General features: G+C 37.4%; 1 protein-coding gene across 1 annotated transcript; it reads right to left on the bottom strand.

Annotated features, from left to right (window-relative positions):
- Positions 1–1,509: 1,509 nt before the first annotated feature.
- On the bottom strand, positions 1,510–21,427 carry faxdc2 (fatty acid hydroxylase domain containing 2). Its single transcript, XM_079834223.1, has 10 exons — positions 21,327–21,427; positions 19,689–19,786; positions 19,512–19,615; positions 19,179–19,300; positions 14,079–14,284; positions 10,095–10,200; positions 9,817–9,983; positions 3,587–4,311; positions 2,458–3,021; positions 1,510–1,648 (listed from the first exon to the last, which is right to left on the bottom strand). Exons 1-8 carry the CDS (start codon positions 21,333–21,335, stop codon positions 4,152–4,154), a joined length of 972 nt encoding a protein of 323 aa, XP_079690349.1. The 5' UTR covers positions 21,336–21,427; the 3' UTR covers positions 1,510–1,648; positions 2,458–3,021; positions 3,587–4,151.
- Positions 21,428–25,811: the final 4,384 nt, after the last annotated feature.

Raw genomic sequence — 25,811 nt, 5'->3', positions numbered from 1 at the left:
TGTTCATTCTCTCACTCAAGTGGACTGTGTTAGTGGAGTAATGTAGGGATTGAGGGTATAGGGGGCGATTTTGAACACAGTCTGGCTCTCCAGGAACTGAGGTTGACAGCCGGTCTGACAGCCACAAACAAGAACATGCCCGAAATACACCTAAATAAGTCTAAATGATTTATTTTGGAAATAAGAAATATATTAAGTACAGTGAGGTCTGGTTTCACGGACAGGGCTCAGGATTAGGCTTTAGTTCAGTTAGGACATTAGCCCTTGTGTGCTGTTGGGATGTTTTCGTCCACTATGGGGTGTTTTTGAGTCTTAATTCGGCCACAACTTTCTCTGTGTTTCAGCAAATGGAATGATTTTTGGTGACGAATCTTATTTTTTGACACACATTTGGGGAAATGCTTTGAAAATGTTCACAAACTCAACGATACACTCTGGGCAAATTCACTAGAAAACATCCACTAAATTAAACCGCTGCAAAAATGATCAGATACTTTTTTTTTTTCTTTTTTTCTTTCTTTCTTTCGCATAAATCTGTTAATCAACCTCAGTCCTGATTAAAAATACTAAATGTTTTTTAAAAAATCCAGGATTTTTACCCTTTTAAATGCCAAGTTCATAAATGATGTCACTGATTTGGGGAAAAAACACAAAATGACTTATTTTCAATATAAAAAGTGTTGTGGACTGGAGTTTTTGTACTTATTATCTCAGTCTTGGACATGTGAAAGATTAGAAACAACACTGTCTTTGATGCATTGTTAGTTTTTGATCAGATTTGAATGTTTTCTCGCTCACTTACTGTCCGTGGCTGTTTTTGCACCATTATAACATCAGTTCTTGTTTGCAAAGCCATGACACCATATACCCATGCATTTCTGATTGTTGATGGTTTTTACCCTGTTTGGAAGAGCTAAAATGTGTAATTTTTACAGTTGATCACCAGGTGGCACCATTAACCCTTTAGAGCCTGTGCAAAACTTAGTTTCTGGCTTTATATGGAGTATAACCGCATATAAATGAGTGAGAAAACATTCAAATCTGATGCTGCACCTAAACTAACAACGCATCAAAGCTAGTGTTGTTCCTAATCCTTCACATACTCCAGACTGTGATAAAAGGTACAAAAAAATCCACTCCACAACCACTTTTTATATTGAAAATAAGTCATTTTGTGTGTTTTTCCCCAAATCAGTGACATCATTTATGAACTTGGCAATTAAAGAGTAAAAATCCTGGATTTTTTGATCAGGACTGAGGTTGATTAACACATTATAAGATGTGAGAGAATTTTTCTCTGATACTTTTATTTACAGTAGTTAAACTTAGTGGATTTAATCCCGAACACGACGAAAGGCTCGTGAATTTGAACAATACACATAAATGTGCCTTAGAAAAAATATGGCTGGTGTGCATCTTGACACGGACATATTTTAAGATACGCTTTCGGTTAAAACAGCTCAAACATGCATTTTAGTCTGGTAAACCTGGTAAACTCCATTCAACTGCACAATTTACAATCACTTTATAGATTTATAGCTCCATTTCACATCTGGAAGAGGCGTATGCAGGATTTTGTTCATGAATTCATTCTCTCCCACATGAAAAAATACTGTAGTAGATTATAGTAAAATTACTCTAGTAAATACTATAGTGTTTTTGAACCGTACTATAGTAAAGATACTACAGTAAATTGTAGAATATTATAGTACAATTACTCTAGTAAATACTATAGTGTTTTTGAACCGTACTATAGTAAAGATACTACAGTAAATTGTAGAATATTATAGTACAATTACTCTAGTAAATACTATAGTGTTTTTGAACCATACTATAGTAAATATACTACAGTAAATTGTAGAATATTATAGTAAAATTACTCTAGTAAATACTATAGTGTTTTTGAACCGTACTATAGTAAAGATACTACAGTAAATTGTAGAATATTATAGTAAAATTACTGTAGTAAATACTATAGTGTTTTTGAACTATACTATAGTAAAGATACTACAGTAAATTGTAGAATATTATAGTAAAATTACTGTATAAATACTATAGTGTTTTTGAACCATACTATAGTAAAGATACTACAGTAAATTGTAGTATATTATAGTAAAATTACTCTAGTAAATACTATAGTGTTTTTGAACCGTACTATAGAAAAGATACTACAGTAAATTGTAGTATATTATAGTAAAATTACTGTAGTAAATACTATAGTGTTTTTGAACTATACTATAGTAAAGATACTACAGTAAATTGTAGTATATTATAGTAAAATTACTGTAGTAAATACTATAGTGTTTTTGAACCGTACTATAGTAAAGATACTACAGTAAATTGTAGAATATTATAGTAAAATTACTGTAGTAAATACTAAAGTGTTTTTGAACAATACTATAGTAAAGATACTACAGTAAATTGTAGAATATTATAGTAAAATTACTGTATAAATACTATAGTGTTTTTGAACCATACTATAGTAAAGATACTACAGTAAATTGTAGAATATTATAGTAAAATTACTCTAGTAAATACTATAGTGTTTTTGAACCATACTATAGTAAAGATACTACAGTAAATTGTAGAGTATTATAGTAAAATTACTGTAGTAAATACTATAGTGTTTTTGAACCATACTATAGTAAAGATACTTCAGTAAATTGTAGAATATTATAGTAAAATTACTGTATAAATACTATAGTGTTTTTGAACTATACTATAGTAAAGATACTACAGTAAATTGTAGAATATTATAGTAAAATTACTGTATAAATACTATAGTGTTTTTGAACCATACTATAGTAAAGATACTACAGTAAATTGTAGTATATTATAGTAAAATTACTGTAGTAAATACTATAGTGTTTTTGAACTATACTATAGTAAAGATACTACAGTAAATTGTAGAATATTATAGTAAAATTACTGTAGTAAATACTATAGTGTTTTTGAACTATACTATAGTAAAGATACTACAGTAAATTGTAGTATATTATAGTAAAATTACTCTAGTAAATACTATAGTGTTTTTGAACCATACTATAGTAAAGATACTGCAGTAAATTGTAGAATATTATAGTAAAATTACTGTAGTAAATACTATAGTGTTTTTGAACCGTACTATAGTAAAGATACTACAGTAAATTGTAGAATATTATAGTAAAATTACTGTAGTAAATACTATAGTGTTTTTGAACCATACTATAGTAAAGATACTTCAGTAAATTGTAGAATATTATAGTAAAATTACTGTAGTAAATACTATAGTGTTTTTGAACCATACTATAGTAAAGATACTTCAGTAAATTGTAGAATATTATAGTAAAATTACTGTAGTAAATACTATAGTGTTTTTGAACCATACTATAGTAAAGATACTACAGTAAATTGTAGAATATTATAGTATTTACTACACTTTGTTAATGTACTGTAGTATCTTTACTATAGTATAGTTCAAAAACACTATAGTATTTACTACAGTAATTTTACTATAATATTCTACAATTTACTGTAGTATCTTTACAATAGTATGGTTCAAAAACACTATAGTATTTACTACAGTAATTTTACTATAATATACTACAATTTACTGTAGTATCTTTACTATAGTACGGTTCAAAAACACTATAGTATTTACTACAGTAATTTTACTATAATATACTACAGTATTTTTTCATGTGGGCTGAATCACAAGTACGTACATTTGAGAAATAATGACTGGTTAAATTGTGTGGGCCTTATGCATTCCTTCATACACACTCTGGTTCTGTTGTTATTTTACTCTGATTATCAATAATGCAAACACACCCAGTGCGTCAGGTCAGTTTTAATCAGTCACGAACCGCTCATTTCAAGACACCATCACTAGTGTTAAAACATTGATCAGAAGTATTAAATAATTGATCAGCTGTATAAGTGCTGTTCTCACACAGATTAAGAGCCATAAACAAGACTGTGGCGGAGTCCCAGACCAGCACAGAGAGAGAGAGCAGCTTCAGTAATGCAGTAAATGATCTGCTTATATCAGTCGAGAGCTTTAGGTTGAATGACCTGAAGCTGAACGCAGGAGTGTGTGTCCATACTCCAGATCGATTACACCTGCTGATGTTGGCAGGGACTCTTGTGTAAGTGATGCAGAGTTCACAGTGTTAATCTTGCGCTTTCTTGTGGTTTTCAGGGATGCTCTGGCTCAGCGGGGTCAGGCTCAGCAGGACGGTGTGCCGCTCGTACGCTTTAGAGCTGCGGAACTTCTCATCTGTCCCATGAAGCCGGTCCAGCACTCCCAGTACACCATAGCACTGGTTAAACCTGCAGGCCAACAGAGTCAGAGGTCAAGCAATCAATCAGAAATCACCCCATTACTCTCACATCGGGCGTTAGTGGTGTCAGAAACCATAGTGGACATTATCTAGTACAGCTGATGTTCACTCAACGGCTGTCCCGATTCACTCCTTCAAGTGAACTATATTAGTGCCCACATGAAAAAATACTCCAGTATATTATAGTAAATGTAATGTAAAATTACTCTAGTGTTTTTGAAACGTACTATAGTAAAGATACTACAGTAAATTAACAAAGTGTAGTACATACTATAATATACTACAATTTACTGTAGTATCTTTACTATAGTACGGTTGAAAAACACTATAGTATTTACTAGAGTAATTTTACTATAATATTCTACAATTTACTGTAGTATCTTTACTATAGTATGGTTTAAAAACACTATAGTATTTACTACAGTAATTTTACTATAATATTCTACAATTTACTGTAGTATCTTTACTATAGTACGGTTCAAAAACACTATAGTATTTACTAGAGTAATTTTACTATAATATTCTACAATTTACTGTAGTATCTTTACTATAGTATGGTTCAAAAACACTATAGTATTTACTAGAGTAATTTTACTATAATATACTACAATTTACTGTAGTATCTTTACTATAGTATGGTTCAAAAACACTATAGTATTTACTAGAGTAATTTTACTATAATATTCTACAATTTACTGTAGTATCTTTACTATAGTATGGTTCAAAAACACTATAGTATTTACTAGAGTAATTTTACTATAATATACTACAATTTACTGTAGTATCTTTACTATAGTATGGTTCAAAAACACTATAGTATGTACTAGAGTAATTTTACTATAATATACTACAATTTACTGTAGTATCTTTACTATAGTACGGTTCAAAAACACTATAGTATTTACTAGAGTAATTTTACTATAATACTCTACAATTTACTGTAGTATCTTTACTATAGTATGGTTCAAAAACACTATAGTATGTACTAGAGTAATTTTACTATAATATTCTACAATTTACTGTAGTATCTTTACTATAGTATGGTTCAAAAACACTATAGTATGTACTAGAGTAATTTTACTATAATATACTACAATTTACTGTAGTATCTTTACTATAGTACGGTTCAAAAACACTATAGTATTTACTACAGTAATTTTACTATAATATACTACAATTTACTGTAGTATCTTTACTATAGTATGGTTCAAAAACACTATAGTATTTACTACAGTAATTTTACTATAATACTCTACAATTTACTGTAGTATCTTTACTATAGTATGGTTCAAAAACACTATAGTATTTACTACAGTAATTTTACTATAATATTCTACAATTTACTGTAGTATCTTTACTATAGTATGGTTCAAAAACACTATAGTATTTACTAGAGTAATTTTACTATAATATACTACAATTTACTGTAGTATCTTTACTATAGTATGGTTCAAAAACACTATAGTATGTACTAGAGTAATTTTACTATAATATACTACAATTTACTGTAGTATCTTTACTATAGTACGGTTCAAAAACACTATAGTATTTACTAGAGTAATTTTACTATAATACTCTACAATTTACTGTAGTATCTTTACTATAGTATGGTTCAAAAACACTATAGTATGTACTAGAGTAATTTTACTATAATATACTACAATTTACTGTAGTATCTTTACTATAGTATGGTTCAAAAACACTATAGTATTTACTAGAGTAATTTTACTGTAATATACTATAGTATTTGTTCATGTGGGTGGACTAACATAAGGAACAGTGATTGAGGGTTTAGGGGGCGATTTCGGATTCAGCCAAGGTTGTACTGTATAGTTGATCTCTTCGTGATAAGTTCGGGATGCCACCATCATCCTGTTCAAAGTGCTGCCTTTGATTTTCCTCCTAAAAAAAGCTTTTTCCAATAGAAATTGCATGTTTACATTGTCATAATCTATATTCAGGATATATGCGATCACCCAAGCAAGTCGTGCTCTGTGGTAATGGACTACAAAATGGTGGCCGTTTTAGTGTAGACTCACTCTTCCTGACTGATGAAAGAAAGCACATACAAAATGAAGAGGCGATCATTTACTACTAAACTGGTGGCACATAGCAACTGTAAACGGAGGAGATGGTATTTGCACATCAGTGGAACTCACTGAAAATGGCCTGGACATTAGTTTTGACTCGGTTACATGATTGCCAGTTTTCCTGTACGTGTCCTCACACGGAGAGCTCTCAGTGGAACAGAGTTTGCCATTATCTCGAGGTCAAAGGTGACGAGCTGAATGTGGAGCACAGGTGAGGCTCATTGATTAGCAACAGCACAGATCAACTCTACCTCACAGCCGCAAGCCTCGTCTCACTGCACTATAAGCACCAGATGCCATAAATCACAGCCAGTTCTTCCCTCATGTTTTAGCCTTGTGTAACCAAACTGCATTGCAGTGATTTTCTGAAATGTAACTTGTGTGGGAATATTATGAAGTGTGTAGACGTCTGTACAGCGCCGCCTTTGCATTCAGTCCGTCTGATGATTTTAGGTCTTGAAATTATACACAAAAGCACCTGCTCATGTTAGTGTGTGTGTGTGTGTGTGTGTGTGTGTGTGTGTGTGGCATCTTTGTTCGGATCGTGATTAAAATGCCCTCTAATTTCAAATGGCTACTTTTTTTTGTTTAAAGAACCATTCAATTTGATTAAACAAAGACAAATATATAATTAAATAAATTTGCTTAAAGAAAAAATGTTAAAATCGTAAAACTGGAATATCTCAATTTGCTTGGATTTGGCCATGAAAAATCATGATTGGTGCATTACTTTTAACCCTTAGAGGTGGACATTAGGTCGTTTCTGTGAACAAATATACAGTATTTAGAAAAAAAAGTGAGGTACAAAAACTAACATTTCACTTCTGGAATTTAACTTGTAAATACACTATATCGCCAAAAGTGTTGTGCCGCCCCTTCACACACACACATAGGCTTTAATGCCGTCCCATTCTCACTCCATAGGGTTTAATATGGAGTCGCTCTACCAGCTTCAGCTCTCCAGCTCTTCTTTCCTCCAGGTTTAGGAGTGTGTTTATGGGGATTCTTCATTTGTGATGTTAGACGAGAAGGCCTGGCTCTCAGTCTCCGCTCTAATTCATCCCAAAGCTGTTCTATCGGGTTGAGGTCAGGACTCCAGTTCCTCCACCAAACTCCTCATCCATGTCTTTATGGAGACGCTTTGAGCACTGGTGCATGCTGGGACAGGAAGGGGCCGTCCCCAAACTGATCCCATAAAGTTGGGAGCATGAAATTGTCCAAAATGTCTTGGTGAAGCATTAAGAGTTCCTGAGAGCGGCCCATTCTCTCACTAATGTGTGTAGAAGCACACACACACACACACACACACTCCTGAGAGCGGCCCATTCTCTCACTAATGTGTGTAGAAGCGAACACACACACACACACACACTCCTGAGAGCGGCCCATTCTCTCACTAATGTGTGTAGAAGCGAACACACACACTCCTGAGAGCGGCCCATTCTCTCTCTAGTGTGTGTAGAAGCGAACACACACACACACACACACACACACACACTCCTGAGAGCGGCCCATTCTCTCTCTAGTGTGTGTAGAAGCGAACACACACACACACACTCCTGAGAGCGGCCCATTCTCTCTCTAGTGTGTGTAGAAGCGAACACACACACACACACACACACACTCCTGAGAGCGGCCCATTCTCTCTCTAGTGTGTGTAGAAGCGTCTGCACTAGAGCTGGAGTTACACACCTGTGGTCATGAAGTGTTGAACACCTGAACTCAGAGATGTGGAGGAGCGGCTCAACACTACTGACTATATAGTGTATAAACAAAATAATAGTGACAAAAGTCAACATTTGACACTAGGGCTGGGTATTGACAGAAATTTCACAATTCAATTTCGATTCACAAGCTTTCGATTCGATTTGTGATTCTTTTCGATTTAATATGGATTATTTTGGATATGTATCAGGTATAATACATGGAACATTTTCTCAAGGAAAACTCATTTCTGAACTAATGTTGTAAACTATGGGAGTCAGTTGATACTACATTAGCCGACTAATATTGAAGGTACAAATTAACTGATTTGTATACAAACACTTAAATGACATTAAATTGTTTTTTTCATATAATAATAAAGTTAAAATATTAACTTTACAATTACATAAAAAAAAATAATTGGAATGGAATTATGATTATTTTACATTTTTGTTAAATATAAACATTTAAAGGGTGGCTGTCATAAAAACTTGCCAGATTTATTAAATATTGAAGAACATTGAATATGAATATCCTCTGTAATGGTGCATATAATTAGCAAAATGCTCCGCTCTAGAGTTTCAAAACACGGCCTCATGAAGCTTCAGAGCGTTATGAGTCAGTGAGTCGATTCATGATTCAGATCGTGTGTCAAACAGCCAAACTGCTGAAATTTGGCGATTCGAACCGCTGAATCGACTCACTGATTCATTACGCTCTGAATCGACTCACTGATTCATAACGCTCTGAACCGCTGAATCGACTCACTGATTCATAACGCTCTGAACCGCTGAATCGACTCACTGATTCATAACGCTCTGAACCGCAGAATCGACTCACTGATTCATAACGCTCTGAACCGCTGAATCGACTCACTGATTCATAACGCTCTGAACCGCTGAATCGACTCACTGATTCATAACGCTCTGAACCGCTGAATCGACTCACTGATTCATAACGCTCTGAACCGCTGAATCGACTCACTGATTCATAACGCTCTGAACCGCAGAATCGACTCACTGATTCATAACGCTCTGAACCGCTGAATCGACTCACTGATTCATAACGCTCTGAACCGCTGAATCGACTCACTGATTCATAACGCTCTGAACCGCTGAATCGACTCACTGATTCATAACGCTCTGAACCGCTGATTCGACTCACTGATTCATAACGCTCTGAACCGCTGAATCGACTCACTGATTCATAATGCTCTCAAGCTTCATGATGCTGTGTTTTGAAATCGTCATCACTATATAAGTCGTTATTTAGGGTTTTTTTGCGCACAGAAACTATTCTCGTCTTCATAAAGTTATTGTAGAGCCGCTGTAGTGAGATGGACTTTGTAACTTTAGTCTTTAGTGTCTTTTAAGGGTCTTGAGAGTGTAAAGTTGAGCCAATGGAGGCCTTTCAGAGCATCAGATTTACACTAAAATATCTTCATTTGTGTCTGAAGATGAACGGAGGTCTGACGGGTGTCCAACCACATGAGGCTCAGCCATTAATGACACTATTTACATCTTTGGGTGAACTAACGCTTTAAGAATCGATATTGTTTTGTAAAAGTGAGAATCGATTAAAATCGAGAAATCGATATTTTTTTTTACCCAGCCCTATTTGACACCACTGTAAAAGGGACTGTTTTGTATTATTTGGGGTTGGCCTATAATGTAAGGCCCTGATTGGCGAAGTGGACCTACTTGAGATGGTGGAAGTCGTGGAACTCTGGCGAGGGCAGCAGGGGCAGGTGGTATCCGCAGTGGGAGATGCTGGTCACCAGTAGAGCGATGGTGAACCAGAGGCTGGTGGTGGCCACATGTGAGCCGAGCAGAACCGGCCCCGCCAGAGCCGGCAGCATGTTGGACAGCTGCACACACACACACACACACACACATGAAGCGTTCAACACACACACACACACACACACACATGAAGCGTTCAACACACACATACGGCTTCACATCGGAGCGGGTCTTACCACGTGCTCCACCGGATGAGCGTAGAGCGCCACCACTCCCACTGGAGCCGTCCACTCGTGATGGATCTTGTGGATGCTCTTGTAGAGCGAGGGATGGTGAACCAGCCTGGAGGAGCAGATGAGGGACAGGCAACTATATCACTGAAACTCTGATGAGCACGAGAACAGTTGGCCAACAGATAAAGCTGAACCGGGTTCATTATTAATGAACTTTACACTGAATCAACACTGACACTACAGATGCTTTACAGCTGAATGCGTCTGATATCTGATGAAGTTTGCGTCATTGATTCTGTTATCCTGCTCTGCAGTGTTGGGGAACGCATTACAACTAACTTGAGTTATGTAATATCACTTTTTCCAAGTAACTAGTAAAGTAACGCATTACTTTTCAAATTTACAACAAAATATCTGAGTTACTTTTTCACATTAATTTGACTGACAGCTCTCCTGCCCTCATGTTGAGTTAGTGCAGAGGTGTGTGTGTGTGTGTGTGTGTGTGTGTGTGTGTGTGTGTGTGTGTGTGTGTGTGTGTGTGTGTGTGTGAACATGAGGGTTATTGTAGTTCTAGACTAAATGTGAGCATTTATTTATCTCACTTGCACAGTAAAGATTCTGTCCTCCTCAAAATGAATAAAATCAGTCAAATGCTAAATCAGAGTATATGCAAACCTCCAATAATGAAATGTTAAATAAAACAACTATTTTTATGCATAATCTACCTTTATATTTAATTGACCAATGTCTTGCTGCTGACCTTTGATGATGAAAATTACTAGATTTTTTGTTTTTATTGGTAAAACTTTTTTCTCCTGCATCTATTCTCCATTATCCAGAGCTGCGCCCTCTAGTGTTCATGAGGGAATCTGCATCTTTACCTCAGCCTGGGGCGCATTATTTACATTTGGGTATGAAGAGGTCTTTACCGTAGCACAAAAATATAACTTTTTGTTATAAACAAAAACAAAAACAAGCCCAACCCAGGTGAGAAAAAGTAACGTAACGCATTACTTTTCTTAAAAAGTAACTAAGTAACTCAATTAGTTACTTTTTAAGGGAGTAACGCAATATTGTAATGCATTACTTTTCAAAGTAACTTTCCCCAACACTGGTGTTCTGAAACCATCAGCACCGCATGAAGCGCTGTACAAACTCTATTCATTTAGTGTGTGTGTGTGTGTGTGTGTGTGTGTGTGTGTGTGTGTGTGTGCTCAGCGTGATCTCCACGTATATCTGTACGTATATGTGTGTGCACTTCAATGAAAACAGAGCATTAATATAGAACAGTGATTCACCTTCCAGCCAATCAGAATCGAGTGTTCAGACAGAACATGGTATAAGTGCAGATATTCAGCATCAGCAAATCGCAAATAGTTGAGATTGATGTTTGGATTTATTACATCACTGAGAGTCTGATGGCAGATTTACTCAGAGAAAACAGCAGAAGCGGCTCGTGAAGGAACACGAGCGACTGAATCACACTTTCAGTGAAGCAGAAGCTCCAGCTTACTCCGCACTTCTGCAGTGTAGAGAACGCATAAGCATGGTTGCCAGACAGCAAACATCAAGGAAAATAGCAGGTAGAAAACGTGTTCGTTTAACAGAAAAGCTGTTATTGGGAGATTTAAATGATTGCAATCTGGCAAAGCGTGAAAGCTCAATTTTTGTCTCCAATATGTACAAGATTTTCAAGAGTCTTTTTTCTTCAACGATATTGCATGTTGATGTAATCACAGTTATCATTGAATGACCTCGCGGTCCTCTCGTCTGACTGTGCGTTCACAGGACTTGCGCGACGCGTGAACATGTTGAGTTTCCTCGCTTCATTCGCTTCACAACAGACGTGAGTTCTCCTCATGGGCGGGGCTTCTGCCAGCGGCTCGTCTCGTTGTGAAATGGCTGACATGGATTGTTTTAAAATACGGCGAATAAGCTCAATGTGCCGGCTTTAGCTAGCTTGTAGTCTCAATAGTGTGTATTCAGGGGGATTGGGACACTTTCTCCAAGTCGTCTCAATGGCTAAATGTGTCCCAATCCCCCTGAACTCACTCTATGTAGAGCTCAAACTGAGTAAAGAGCAGCTCTCCAGACTGACCCACCTCCTCACTCACTTTATTCCAAGCAAGATCCTTTTATTCCTGTTTCTATAAAGTATGAAGATGTGTCGACAGCTCCGGGTATCCACATATGATTGTGTCCTCATTGTTGTCACCATAGATAAATAATCACCATAATAAAGGCTAAATGTGTTACGGCGGAGTCTCTAACGTCATCACTGGTGGCCATCTTGTCACAGGCCAACTTTCTGGCGGCCATCTTGTCACAGGCCAGCTTTCTGGCGGCCATCTTGTCACAGGCCAGCTTTCTGGCGGCCATCTTGTCACAGGCCAGCTTTCTGGCGGCTCCTGATGTAAGGCGAGTGATCTGAACACAAATACTCTTATCTCGCTCAAATCTGGACGGATTTACAAATGGTTTGGTTTCTTACAAACGTTATTAACGTGGCTATAATTCTGGATGCTTGAACAAATTATGAATAATTATTCATAAGTATGCAGTGTCATAACTACATCTCTGACGCTTATAAAAAAACAAACAGTTTGAAAATGTAGCAAGTTATGGTTATTTAAAAAGTACACGCACCATTAAAACACAATGAGTGAGCGAGCTGACTGTGACAAGATGGCCGCCAGGAACAGACGTCGACCTCCATTGGCCAGCAGCGGACGAGACATCTAGCCTTTATTATGGATCAGGGCTCGACATTAACGCTTGTCCGGGACAAGTGGATATTTTGAAGGGGCAAGTGAAAAGTAATTTTACTTGCCCAGCGGACAAGTGTCCTGGTTAAAACAAAAAACAAAAAATAACTAGGGAATCACCAGTGCAATAATGATTCTGCATCAGTGTAAGTGGAGATCGATACGATAGTGAATAATATAAAAAGAACTGACGTTAACAAGCTTGAGCTGTTAAGGCTCTCGCAGCCTCGAGGAGAAAATCCAAAACAAATGAGTGCCGCTCATAAAGAGAAACTAACGTTAGTTAACATATCGTTACACGGTTAAAATTGTGTAGTTTTTATATTTATAACATATGATACAGTTAAACAACATTACACTAACAAGAGTGTGTTTTCCTGAATACATCACGACTGAAAATGACTGATTTCATACGCCAGCTCCATAAACAATTTAACATTAAGTCGCTTACATTTTAGATGCATTATTGACGGTTTTTGTTCTATATCAGCAGCGAAAAATAGTTCCAAACAAAGATCACAGCAGAACCGTAACACATCTCACAGCATCAGTGTGTGTGTGTTAGTGAATGATTCAGCGTTTGAATGAATCGGTTGAATCAAAGATTCACTGACCTGTTCGTAAACAACGCCTCATTCTTGAATGAATCATCTGTTTAACTGAATCGACTCAATGAATCACTCATTCAGACGGTCACAGCGCCCCCTAATGGTGGTTTAGTTTCATCTTTCCAACATTTCTTATTTGTATATTCAAAAATATTTAAAATAATCTCATAACATTTATTTAATGCAGTTGTAATTTTTCAGTCTAAATAATTTAATTTGATTGGTAACAGCCTATAGTGTCTTATTCTAATTTAATTAATTGATCAAATTTGAAAATATAAAAGGAAAGCTGAAGCATACCCTATATTTAATACGATTATGGAAAAATGCCCTTTTTAATAAGGTAAAAATATCACAAATATGCATATTTAAATATGTCAAAGCTGACTGAACACTGGTGAGAATATTGCTTCAGAATAGATTATATTTACAAAAATAATAAAATCCGGACAAGCTAATTTTTTTCTTGGACACGTGAATGACAGATTTACTTGCGTGTTCAAAGGCTTAATGTCGAGCCCTGTGGATATCTATGTTTGTCACTACTAGAGCAAGCTCCTGATTGGTTAAGGCATGTCTATTGTCAGCAGGTGTGAAGGCAGTGAGCCGCTGACCTGTGTGTGTAGTAGAAGAGGATCTCCTCCATCAGGCCGCAGACCGCCAGCTCCAGCAGAACCCAGTGGAAGCTGGGCAGCTCGGGGCCGCACGGGTCCCCGCGCCACTGCATCAGCATGAAGGTCAGAACCACCACGGGCCCCGAGAGACACACCTGGTTAAACAGCACCGTCTTCACCGCGTGCCGCAGCCGGCCCGCATCCACCTGCCCGACAAACACTCATCTTAAGGGGCAACTTAACCCATGTAGATTTTTAAGTTGTCAGAAATATCAGTAAACCGGTGTTTTTTTTCTTAAAATGTTGTGAGTTTTTCTCATTTAGGGTCATGAACATGCATACAACGTTTCAACACACTGATGTGTTTTGACTAGTGCTGGGCATCGATTAAAAAAAATTTACTAAATCACATTTTTTCTGTAATTAATCGCGATTAATTGCACGTTTTTAATATTTTTTTTTTTAATATTTTGATATTGTAATAATTTCAGTTAAACTACAAATTAATGTAGAAACAATTTAAAGACAGCATATGTTAAATATGTGTTGTATTGTCATGTTTTTATCAATGAAGGCCAGAATCACTGATGTCTCTATGAAACATTAATGACTACATTACAGTATAACTGAAAGATGACAATCTCAACATTTATTAGGCTTTAAAAAAACTACTTTTAATTTAAGTAAACTTAAAATCAATCTTTACATAAACCCATTATAATATGTTATATTTACCCATGGTCTTCCCTGTCAGACATATACAGAAATGTAATAGTTATCAAACACCTTTCTTAACTGCATAAATAATAACTGAAATATAGATGAATCATCACTTTCCTCTGTTCCCGTTGTTCATTAATGAACATTAATGACATCATCATCAGTGCTACTGTCACTTTAAGAGCGTCCGCACATCTCATTATCTCACAACTCTTTAAGTTAATTTAAGACGTTATTGAACTCATTTAAGACCCTAATATGAGAATACTCTAAATTCTCTGTGTTATTGTTATTGTTTGTTCAAGAGCAAAAGAGAACTCGATGTGGGCAGGAGACTGACGCAAGTCTGTGCGTCGAGTGTGTGTGTGTGTGTGTGTGTGTGAGTGTGTGTGTGTGTGTGTGTGTGTGTGTGTGTGTGTGTGTGTGTGTGTGTGTGTGTGTGTGTGTGTGTGTGTGTGTGTGTGTGTGTGTGTGTGTGTGTGTGTGTGTGTGTGTGTGTGTGTGTGTGTGTGTGTGTGTGTCCCTTGATTAGCTGACATGAGACGCAGCCACACAGACAGGACAATGACACTCACACACACACACACACACACACACACACACACTCACACACACACACACACACACACACACACAGGACATTGGCATACAGCGTGTTCTCTTGTGTCTTGTTGCGCTTGGAAGCATTTACATGAATAAGAGCGTGATGATCATGTAACGCTAAGCAAAAATGGATATAAAAACGGACGCTGCGTTATTTGCGTTAAATATTTTTATTGCATTAAGCTGAAAAAATGAATCGCCCGCGTTAACGCGTTAATTTGCCCAGCCCTAGTTTTGACATATACACACACATTTACTGTTACGTTCGTGATGTTCACGGGTCAATCTGACCCGCATATTTGAATGTTCTAAGGCAATTGTAGAGACCCAAAATAATACAGTTTCTGGGTTATATTTTGTTATTTTAATTTTTTACTAACCTATGAAGCTAAAAAAAATTTGCTTTTCCCCATTTTTTTTTGTATGCCACAAATGGTAAAAATGAGCTATAATTTCTTTTTTCAATCTATCTGAAATACTATCTAACCTACATTGTTTTTCTTGAAATTGTGTAACTTTTTCTCATTTAGGGTCATTAACATGCATGCAAAGTTTCAACATGCTGATGCGTTGTGAAATGTGCATATCAAAATATTATACACTCTTGCTGTTTGTGGGTCAGTTTGCCCCGTATAGGACAGATAATCAAAAGCAACTCTACAGACACAAAATACACAACACTTCAACTCTAGTCCTGAAGTGCTGAGATCAACAACTTCATCAAGCAGTGTTTTCCAATCGTAAAAGTAAAGTTTAAAATAAGTTATAGTTTATGAACATGTAAAACATAATTTTTTTTAAATATTTTATATAAAATATACATTTTACAAAACATGTTCAATTCTAAAACTTCAAGAAAATCAAAGCTAAATATCTGAACAAATTCTGTGCCAAATTTTAGGTTGATATCTCAAAAAAAGATGTTTTTGTGCGCAGTACCAACGTTTTCCACTAGATGACATGTAGACTCTTCCATTTCCATATGGTTTGAGTGATCTGAACGTTATATTTCATACTTTTCAAAATATCTATGAAGTAGACATCCTACTCAGAAGTAGTTTGGGCAGTAATGTTAATAATTGATTTGAATTCAATCTCTAAAATGCATATAAAAAATGATATGGAAAGAGTCAGAGCGCGCGTTATAGTTTGGCCTCGCATCACTAATGACGAATCTATCGCTATTAATCTGTCATCTCTTTTGAAAATCAGTCACCAAATATGAAAATTAGAGTCTGAAAGCTTTAAAATGCTATATAGCTGGTCAATATTACTTTAGGTTTAGACTAAGATATTATTGTTGGCAAGTGTCTCGAGGGCCAATCTTAAAAATAGTGGTTAAAAGTATTTTTATAAATCGTAAATTCAGAGAGTTAGCTGACATCACTTCTAGTTAGTAGAGTGTCTAAGGTAAAGGTAACTCTAGGGTAAACATAATCTGAATGGAAAACCTTTTACAGATTAATATTATCAGACTTTTAAAAACATGTTGCTTCATATAATGACTGACACTGTCAGTGAACTCTGAACTTTATGGCCATTATTGAGCGTCTCTCTGCTTTAACAGCCAGACACACTGCATAATCTAAACATGGAAGAGTTTATGACTGTCTGATAACATATGCTGTTCATCTAAATTCATGCCATGCGTGCTGAAATGATAATCAGTGCTGCCGGTTATCAGAGAGAGTTATCACTGTACAGGCCAGTGTGTTCATTAAAAACAGGACTGAGCTACAGTACAGACTGAGCCGTGTTTTACACCCAAAGAACATTTACACTCATATATCAATACACACTGATATTTGCAGATATTTACTAATAAACCCTACAAATCTTTGTGCGATGCTGGAAACTAATCACTAAAGAGTTTTCACTGAAACACCAACTCTAACATCATTTTTATTTTTAAATCGTCGCCTTTTCACGTTTAAATCAGAGATGCTATTGAAACTGCATTATTACTTATGAGTAAGGATCTTAAGAAACGCACTGGTCAAATAGTATCAGTGCAATATTCATTAATGTTGCTTTATCTTTCATTTGGCAGCTAAATAATTGTGTGAATATGAAATATATTTCCCAGCCTCAGCAAGATCTGGGTCTCCGTTATACTGGGAGTAACTGCTAATTAATGTGATGATTACTCGAGCAATCGGATATTTGTAGTTATTAATAATTGGATCTATACAGTCTCAAAAGTAATTAACCTTATGGTTTTATTGAACAACACTGTAAACATACTAGAGATGCACCGATATGAACATTTTGGCCGATAACGATAATTATTTGCATTTGAAAGCCGATAACCGATATATCGGCCGATAAATCCACATTTTTATATAATATTTAAGAGCAATTCAACACCATCACAGTGACGAGTGCATCTGAAGGAAATAATACATTATTTATCGGCCAAATTTTCTTATAGGGCTGATAGTGATAACATAAAAAAATTAACATACACTATGTATACTTTCATTTTCATTTTCTTTCATTTTACTGATTACTCAACACGGGTACGTTTTTTGGAGGATTTTTACAATACCCCCCCAAACCCCATGTTAATGTTCAATGAAGATGAGTGTGACGCTTTTAGTTTTAGCGTGGTAAGATATACGTAGCAAAACATTTCATATTTGATAACTGTTTTACCATGGATATGTTTAATGGCCCACAGTGACGCAAACTTTTTAGTGTAATTTCACCATTTAGAATTGAAAATATGCAATCATGTATAACTTGATGACAGATGAGGCGGCATTTAAATGTGACGAGACAAGAAAATTTTTGACATTTTTGACATTTTAGACATACTGAACAAACAAGAGTGAATGTGCATATTTTCAAAAATATTATTTGCAAAGAGTTTAAATGGATTACTTCACAACTATATAGGCTATAATTAGACCTAGAACTTCTGTTACCGTTCTTATTTACAATTTATTCCTTAACTGTCACCGTCCCACTGCCGCTCTTTTTTTAATCGCCTTTTTTTCGTATCATATATTTGAGTAATTATCATAAATTATGTATCATTTGAAAGCTTATGAACTCAAAATTCATCCTGTGATAACCGTTTTGAAATCAGACGTTGTGTTACCATGGAACCGGTACTCTAAATTCTTCTAGCGGGCTCCTCTCCCTAGTGGGCGGCGTCATGTTTCGTATTACAACATTTATTTTAACGACTTTATAATCAAAATATTTTCTAATCTTGACAAAACACATATCGTCGGAAAGGTCTGAGTCTCAAGGGTCCATATTTGGTGACTGTTTTGTGATGGAAGTGACATTTGGACAGAAATTTACAGGAAACTGCATTAAAAAAAACAATCAATGGAATGTGAATGACACCCGGTGGCTGTTTTTGGTACAGCGCCCTAAACAACATCTCATGGGGACTTTAATTTTTGTGATATCAACTTCAAATTTGGAACACAACTTGATTAGACATATGGCTTTGATTTTATAGTAATTTTAGATTAAGATATTTATTTTATATAAAATAAAAAATATTTAGTACAGTATTTTTTATTTACAGTAAGTTTAAACGTCCATAACTTTTTCACACTTTCATATTTTGAAATGCTTTCACTTCAGCGTTAATCTGTCGAGTGTCTTCTGTAAATCAAGACCAAACTTAGGTCTACGCATTCTTGAATTACAGCCCTTTGAGTTTGGATAGTGCATTTTCATGTGTATTCTCAAAGGGGGGGGGGGGGGGGGGGGGGCAGTTCAGGGGTTAAATCCCTTATTTAATGAATGAATGGGTACCGGGTTGTTTTTGTCAGGCTGAATCCTGTAGCGTGTGATGAAGCTTGGCTTTCCAGTGGAGTCCACCACCATCAGCAGGGCATTAAACAACCAGAAGGACAGCGTTGGCACCAGCATGGTCCCTGTTCAACACCACAGAGAACATCACTCACTATTCCTATTAGGGCAGAAAACACTTCAACTCGTGGGTAATTTAATGAATCAGGTCCAGACTGAGACTAACACAGATCGATATGCTTCTGTCTAGAACAACAGAGGCATGAACATTTCATAATCAATATCCAGAGGGGACGCCGCATAAAGGTTAAAAACAAGGTTTACGACTTCTCTGACCGATAAAAAACAAGGCCGCCTCATTTCCACCCAAGGCGAAGTGAAGTTTGGTCCACTGAGTCTGCCAGAAATCTCCAGACGCTCCCCAAAACCTCTGCAAATGCCTGGAACACAAGCAGATCATGAACGATGGAAGGACAGGGCAAACACACGGTAGAAGAAGGCAAAACTGCTCACCATGTCACAGAGTTTCTAAACCCGATCAGGAAGAAAAGCCCAGATCCAATGACAAAAGCTGCTTTCTTCACCGAGTCCCAAAGTCCTCCAGTGTTTTCCTGATTTTAGAGATGAGATGCCACATCATATTGATTACATACAACTAATGTGAGCCTGTGTTGACCAGACATACACATTCTCTATTTTCCACATAATAAAGTCATCAAAACTAAGAAATAACACAATCTGTGGCCCTGGAGTCCTGATCTCACGAGTATACCTGAGGCAATAGCCAACAACACATCAAAAATACTATAGTATATTATAGTAAAATTACTGTAGTAAATGCTATAGTTTTTTTGAACCATACTATAGTAAAGATACTACAGTAAATTGTAGAATATTATAGTAAAATTACTGTAGTAAATGCTATAGTTTTTTTGAACCATACTATAGTAAAGATACTACAGTAAATTGTAGAATATTATAGTATTTACTACACTTTGTTAATTTACTGTAGTATCTTTACTATAGTATGGTTCAAAAACACTATAGTATTTACTACAGTAATTTTACTATAATATACTACAATTTACTGTAGTATCTTTACTATAGTATGGTTCAAAAACACTATAGTATTAACTACAGTAATTTTACTATAATATACTACAATTTACTGTAGTATCTTTACTATAGTATGGTTCAAAAACACTATAGTATTTACTACAGTAATTTTACTATAATATACTACAATTTACTGCAGTATCTTTACTATAGTATGGTTCAAAAACACTATAGTATTTACTAGAGTAATTTTACTATAATATTCTACAATTTACTGTAGTATCTTTACTATAGTATGGTTCAAAAACACTATAGTATTTACTACAGTAATTTTACTATAATATTCTACAATTTACTGTAGTATCTTTACTATAGTATGGTTCAAAAACACTATAGTATTTACTACAGTAATTTTACTATAATATTCTACAATTTACTGCAGTATCTTTACTATAGTATGGTTCAAAAACACTATAGTATTTACTAGAGTAATTTTACTATAATATACTACAATTTACTGTAGTATCTTTACTATAGTATGGTTCAAAAACACTATAGTATTTTTTCATGTGGACATTTTCTTTTATGCCATAAATCATTAGGATATTAAGATCATGTTCCATGAAGATATTCTGTAAAATATCATAAATGTATTATTAGTAGTGATATGCTTTGCTAAAGACTTCATCTGGACAAGGAGATTTTCTCAATATTTAGATTTTTTTACACCCTCAGATTCCAGATTTACAAACAGTTCGGCTAAATATTGCCCTAACAAATCAAACATCAATGAAAGATTATTATTCAGCTTTCAGATTTGTGAAAATCGACCCTTATGACTGGTTTTGTGCTCCAGGGTCACTGTTTCTGACAGAATTAACAGTTAATGGTGCAGAAATAATTCAGCTTTTATTATATATTTCTTTTCGAAGTGCAGTTACAGGTTATGATTTGCGCGATGTGTGTTTTGTTACATCACTAGCGATGATGTAAGAACACACACACACACACACACACTACAGTAAGGGTCCAGAGAGACTGAACAAACATAAACACTGAAGAAGAAGAAGAAGAAGAAGAAAGAGAGAGACTCACTCTGTCCATGGCGGTGTGTGTGTGTGTGTGTGTGAGTGTGTTCACACAGGCGCTCCGAGCGCGTGTCTGTTTATACTGTACTTGTTTACAGCCTCGTCTGCGTCATCAGCTGGTCTGTGATTGGTCAAGCGATGATCAGCTGACAATCCATGCAAAATGATTGAGAAGGAAATACTGTCGCTCCTTTCTTGCAGGAAATACTTATAATAATAATATATAAAAATGTATTTGAATATAAAAACAATACCTAATTAGCTTGTCATAGACAATTGAGATGTTTATTTGTGAGCAATATAATACATTTATTGGTGCCGTAAAGGTGCAATATGTAAGATTTTTGTATTAAAATATCCAAAAACCACTAGATCAGAGTTATATATTGTGTTGACTCGTGTACATTATCCCAAATGTTTCCCAGAATGTTTAAATCCAGAGAAATCAGTGATTTTAAAGGTGGCATGAAATCAAATTTTACAATTCATATTTTTATATTTAATATTGTAGTGTTTACTATAACTGATTTATCTGTGCACTTCATTAATTTTTTTAAATGAAAAATTTATTTACCCTTATAATCTTTAATCAAATACGTTAACTTTTCCTCCCCCATCGAAACGACTTCTCTTCTCTCCTGGTCATGTGCTGTGGCGTGAGGGCGGGGTTATGGTGTGAGGGCGGGGCTATGGCGTGAGGGCGGGGTTATGGCGTGAGGGCGGGGTTATGGTGTGAGGGCGGGGTTATGGTGTGAGGGCGGGGTTATGGCGTGAGGGCGGGGTTATGGTGTGAGGGCGGGGTTATGGTGTGAGGGCAGGGTTATGGCGTGAGGGCGGGGTTATGGTGTGAGGGCAGGGTTATGGTGTGAGGGCGGGGTTATGGCGTGAGGGCGGGGTTATGGCGTGAGGGCGGGGTTATGGTGTGAGGGCGGGGTTATGGTGTGAGGGCGGGGTTATGGCGTGAGGGCGGGGTTATGGTGTGAGGGCGGGGTTATGGTGTGAGGGCAGGGTTATGGTGTGAGGGCAGGGTTATGGTGTGAGGGCGGGGTTATGGTGTGAGGGCAGGGTTATGGCGTGAGGGCGGGGTTATGGTGTGAGGGCAGGGTTATGGTGTGAGGGCGGGGTTATGGCGTGAGGGCGGGGTTATGGTGTGAGGGCAGGGTTATGGTGTGAGGGCGGGGTTATGGCGTGAGGGCGGGGTTATGGTGTGAGGGCAGGGTTATGGTGTGAGGGCGGGGTTATGGCGTGAGGGCGGGGTTATGGTGTGAGGGCGGGGTTATGGCGTGAGGGCGGGGCTATGGCGTGAGGGCGGGGTTATGGTGTGAGGGCGGGGTTATGGTGTGAGGGCAGGGTTATGGCGTGAGGGCAGGGTTATGGTGTGAGGGCAGGGTTATGGTGTGAGGGCAGGGTTATGGTGTGAGGGCGGGGTTATGGTGTGAGGGCGGGGTTATGGTGTGAGGGCAGGGTTATGGTGTGAGGGCGGGGTTATGGCGTGAGGGCGGGGTTATGGTGTGAGGGCGGGGTTATGGCGGGAGGGCGGGGTTATGGTGTGAGGGCGGGGTTATGGCGCGAGGGCGGGGTTATGGCGTGAGGGCGGGGCTATGGCGCGAGGGCCGGGCTGTGGCGTGAGGGCGGGGCTATGGAGCGAGGGCGGGGTTATGGTGTGAGGGCGGGGTTATCGCCCCCTGTCTCATTTCTGCCCCGCCTCTCAGAAACCTGTCACTGATCGTAGCAATATTGTGGTTAGGTGTACACAATACCTTCTTCAGGAAGGACTTGAGGCAAAAAGAGAGGAATATATGAGAAATAAAAGCTTTTTTTTATGTAAAAATGACTCAATATAGTCGGACGAACAGCTTATCGTGACGGCTCGCACGTGTGTGAACGCACACACCTTATAAGGGAGAGCTGAGAAAAAGCCATAAAAGTCTTAAATAAGTGAAATCTGTAGCATAAACCAGCGAAAAGTGGGGAAATATGCTCAGTAAATTATGTAGAAAAGATTTAGAGAGATTATACATTTATTCAAAGGTCCCATGGCATGGCATTTTTCTATTATTTTATAATGTTTCCTGAGCTGTACTTATATTGTTAGTATGATTTTTACATCATAAAATGTCATAATTTAGAAATAAAAGGCATTTTGTCTATACTGCCGTTTGCCCTGTGGCTGAATGCCCTGCTTCAAGAGGCGTGTCTGCTGTGAGACTTCAGTAAAAACACCCACTGTTGTGATTGGCTGACATCTCTGCATTTTAAATGAGCGGAGGGGGCGTGGTTTAACGAGGTCTACGAGGCACGAGCTGCTGCCAGAGAGACGGATGGACCTGAGTTCACTTCTCATCAGTTCTCAGCATGTCTGGACTGTTGTAGTTACAGCATATACTTCAGGTTATTAGTCTATTTCTAGTCGGAGGGACTGTCACTCATGTCAGAAAGTTAGTAACTTTAGTAAATTATGGATCAGCGCTGACTGGAGACGCGAACCATTTAGAACGATTCAGTCCGATTTGGTGAACTGATTCGGTTCACTAAAAAGAACTGGTTCAAAAGAAAGATCGTTCGCGAACCGGACATCACTAATGTACCAGAGACTGAGCGATTGCTAACAACGTTATTTATTATAGTAACTACTGAGTTATGAGAGCTGTGCTGTCAGTCAGCGCGAGTTTATTGTGTTTGTATCTGAGAGTTCTGAATAAACACGAGTCCCAGTCACGCCGAGTCCGTCTTCATCATTATTACCAACTTTGTTACACATGCAATGTACCATTACAGCTGTCGAGATGAACGAGTTACGAGTAAGTGTTGATAATAGCATTATTATGTTCCTATCATATGAAAAGCGTCAGTGACGCGCGTTGAGTACACAGCGCAAACAAAGACACAACAGCAGTAATCGAGTGTAATCCAGTTTATTGTGGGGCTAGGCTGGCTAGCCCGGATATGCTCACGCTTACCCCCCTTCTGCTTAATCTCACCCGCGTTTGGTGCCTCCGCTGTGGGCAGATGCAGTACTGGGGGTCGGGGATGTTGAAGGCCGAGCTTCGGCGTGTGTGAGGTTTATCTCTAAAGATGTTGAGCAGAAACTCATGACTGTATGCACATTTTAGAACCGATAGACGCGACGAGGACGTACAAAAACACTGACTCACAAGATAGAAAACACGAAAACACCGTTCTGTCGGGAGAGAGAGAAGCCGCTGCGTGTGCAGGAATAATAAATAATTAGCTGCACATAAGAAATCACTGATCACAGATCAGAAGGAACTGAAGAAAGACTTCTGTTTTCATTTGTACATCCAAACACTGAGAAACTGCCAGCGTTCACTCGTTCACAAGTAATGATCTCTGGAGTGTTTGCATGGGTGTGCCAGATTCTCTGGGCGGAGGAAAGGGAGGAAACCGCTCCTGCTCTGATGTCATAACAGGAGACTTCAGGATTGGCTCGTCTGGCCTGTCATTTTCTCAAAGGCAGAGAGAGACAGCCACAACTCAGGTTTACACCGATCAACATTTCTATCCACTTGGGGACAATATTCAGGCTAGGGGAACTCATATTAATGTTGAAAAACCTCATAAAATGAAAATTTCATGCCATGGGACCTTTAAGAGATAGATCGAGTTTTTCTCCACAGCTGAGTGCAAACTTCAAATCTGCCTCCATTTTGTGAGCAATGACCAACTTCCAACGATCCAATCAATTCCCGAAGAACGAAATCAAGCCCCGCCCTACGTAATTTAAAATTTCAGAAGCCGTTTCACTCGGATATACGTCACAATAAGGAGAAAAAGACCATCTCAACCTCCGTTTCATGCGACTTTAACCGTGTGTGTGCTTCGTCTATCAGTGACATCATCGCCCTCCGTGTTATTGTGCGGTAACCATGGCAACACTAGCGGCGCTTTAATATCTGATGTGTTTTATTAGACACTGTTTGGATGATGGACAGAAACTCCTCATTGTTCTACAGCTCAACACAGTTAGTCTTTGTGTGGTAAATCAACAACAGCAGATTTACCGCCTCATATGATCTCGCTCACTGCAGTGTGAACAAGTGTCTCAGAGTAGCGCCCAGACAACATTACAACAGCACTTTAACACCCCCCCCAATACAACAGGTACTAGTGATGAACAAAATAACATATAATGATAATAATATTCCCGTGAGTTACATTTATTTTTATTTTTAAATTGGGCCATTTTCTAATGTAACTGTTCCGTCACATTTGTCAAATTCATAGATCCATAACTTCATAATGCTACAGTAAAATTGCCTTTGAGGGTACGTTAACATTTTAACTGGAGCCCTATTTCTAGTGCACTTGACTGTCACCATGCAACATTATCAGCGATTTTACTGTAGCATTATTGAGTTACGACCCCATGATTCTGAGAGATATGACATACAGTAATATGGTGACTATTGGCTCATTTGGAGGCGCTATATCTCCGCTGTTTTTGAGGGTGCGTTCACATTTTATCTGGAGA

The sequence above is a fragment of the Gobio gobio genome (assembly GCF_949357685.1).
Source record: "Gobio gobio genome assembly, chromosome: 14".
Classification (NCBI taxonomy): domain Eukaryota; kingdom Metazoa; phylum Chordata; class Actinopteri; order Cypriniformes; family Gobionidae; genus Gobio; species Gobio gobio.
Note: the sequence above shows the minus strand (reverse complement) of the source record. Positions and strands in the feature narration are given on the sequence as shown.

Coding starts and splice junctions, on each gene's coding strand:
- faxdc2 (XM_079834223.1), bottom strand. Junction 14,285..19,178: donor AGCCTGACAAAAACAACCCG/GTACCCATTCAT, acceptor TTTGTCGGGCAG/GTGGATGCGGGCCGGCTGCG. Junction 4,312..9,816: donor CACGACTTCCACCATCTCAA/GTAGGTCCACTT, acceptor GTTGGCCTGCAG/GTTTAACCAGTGCTATGGTG.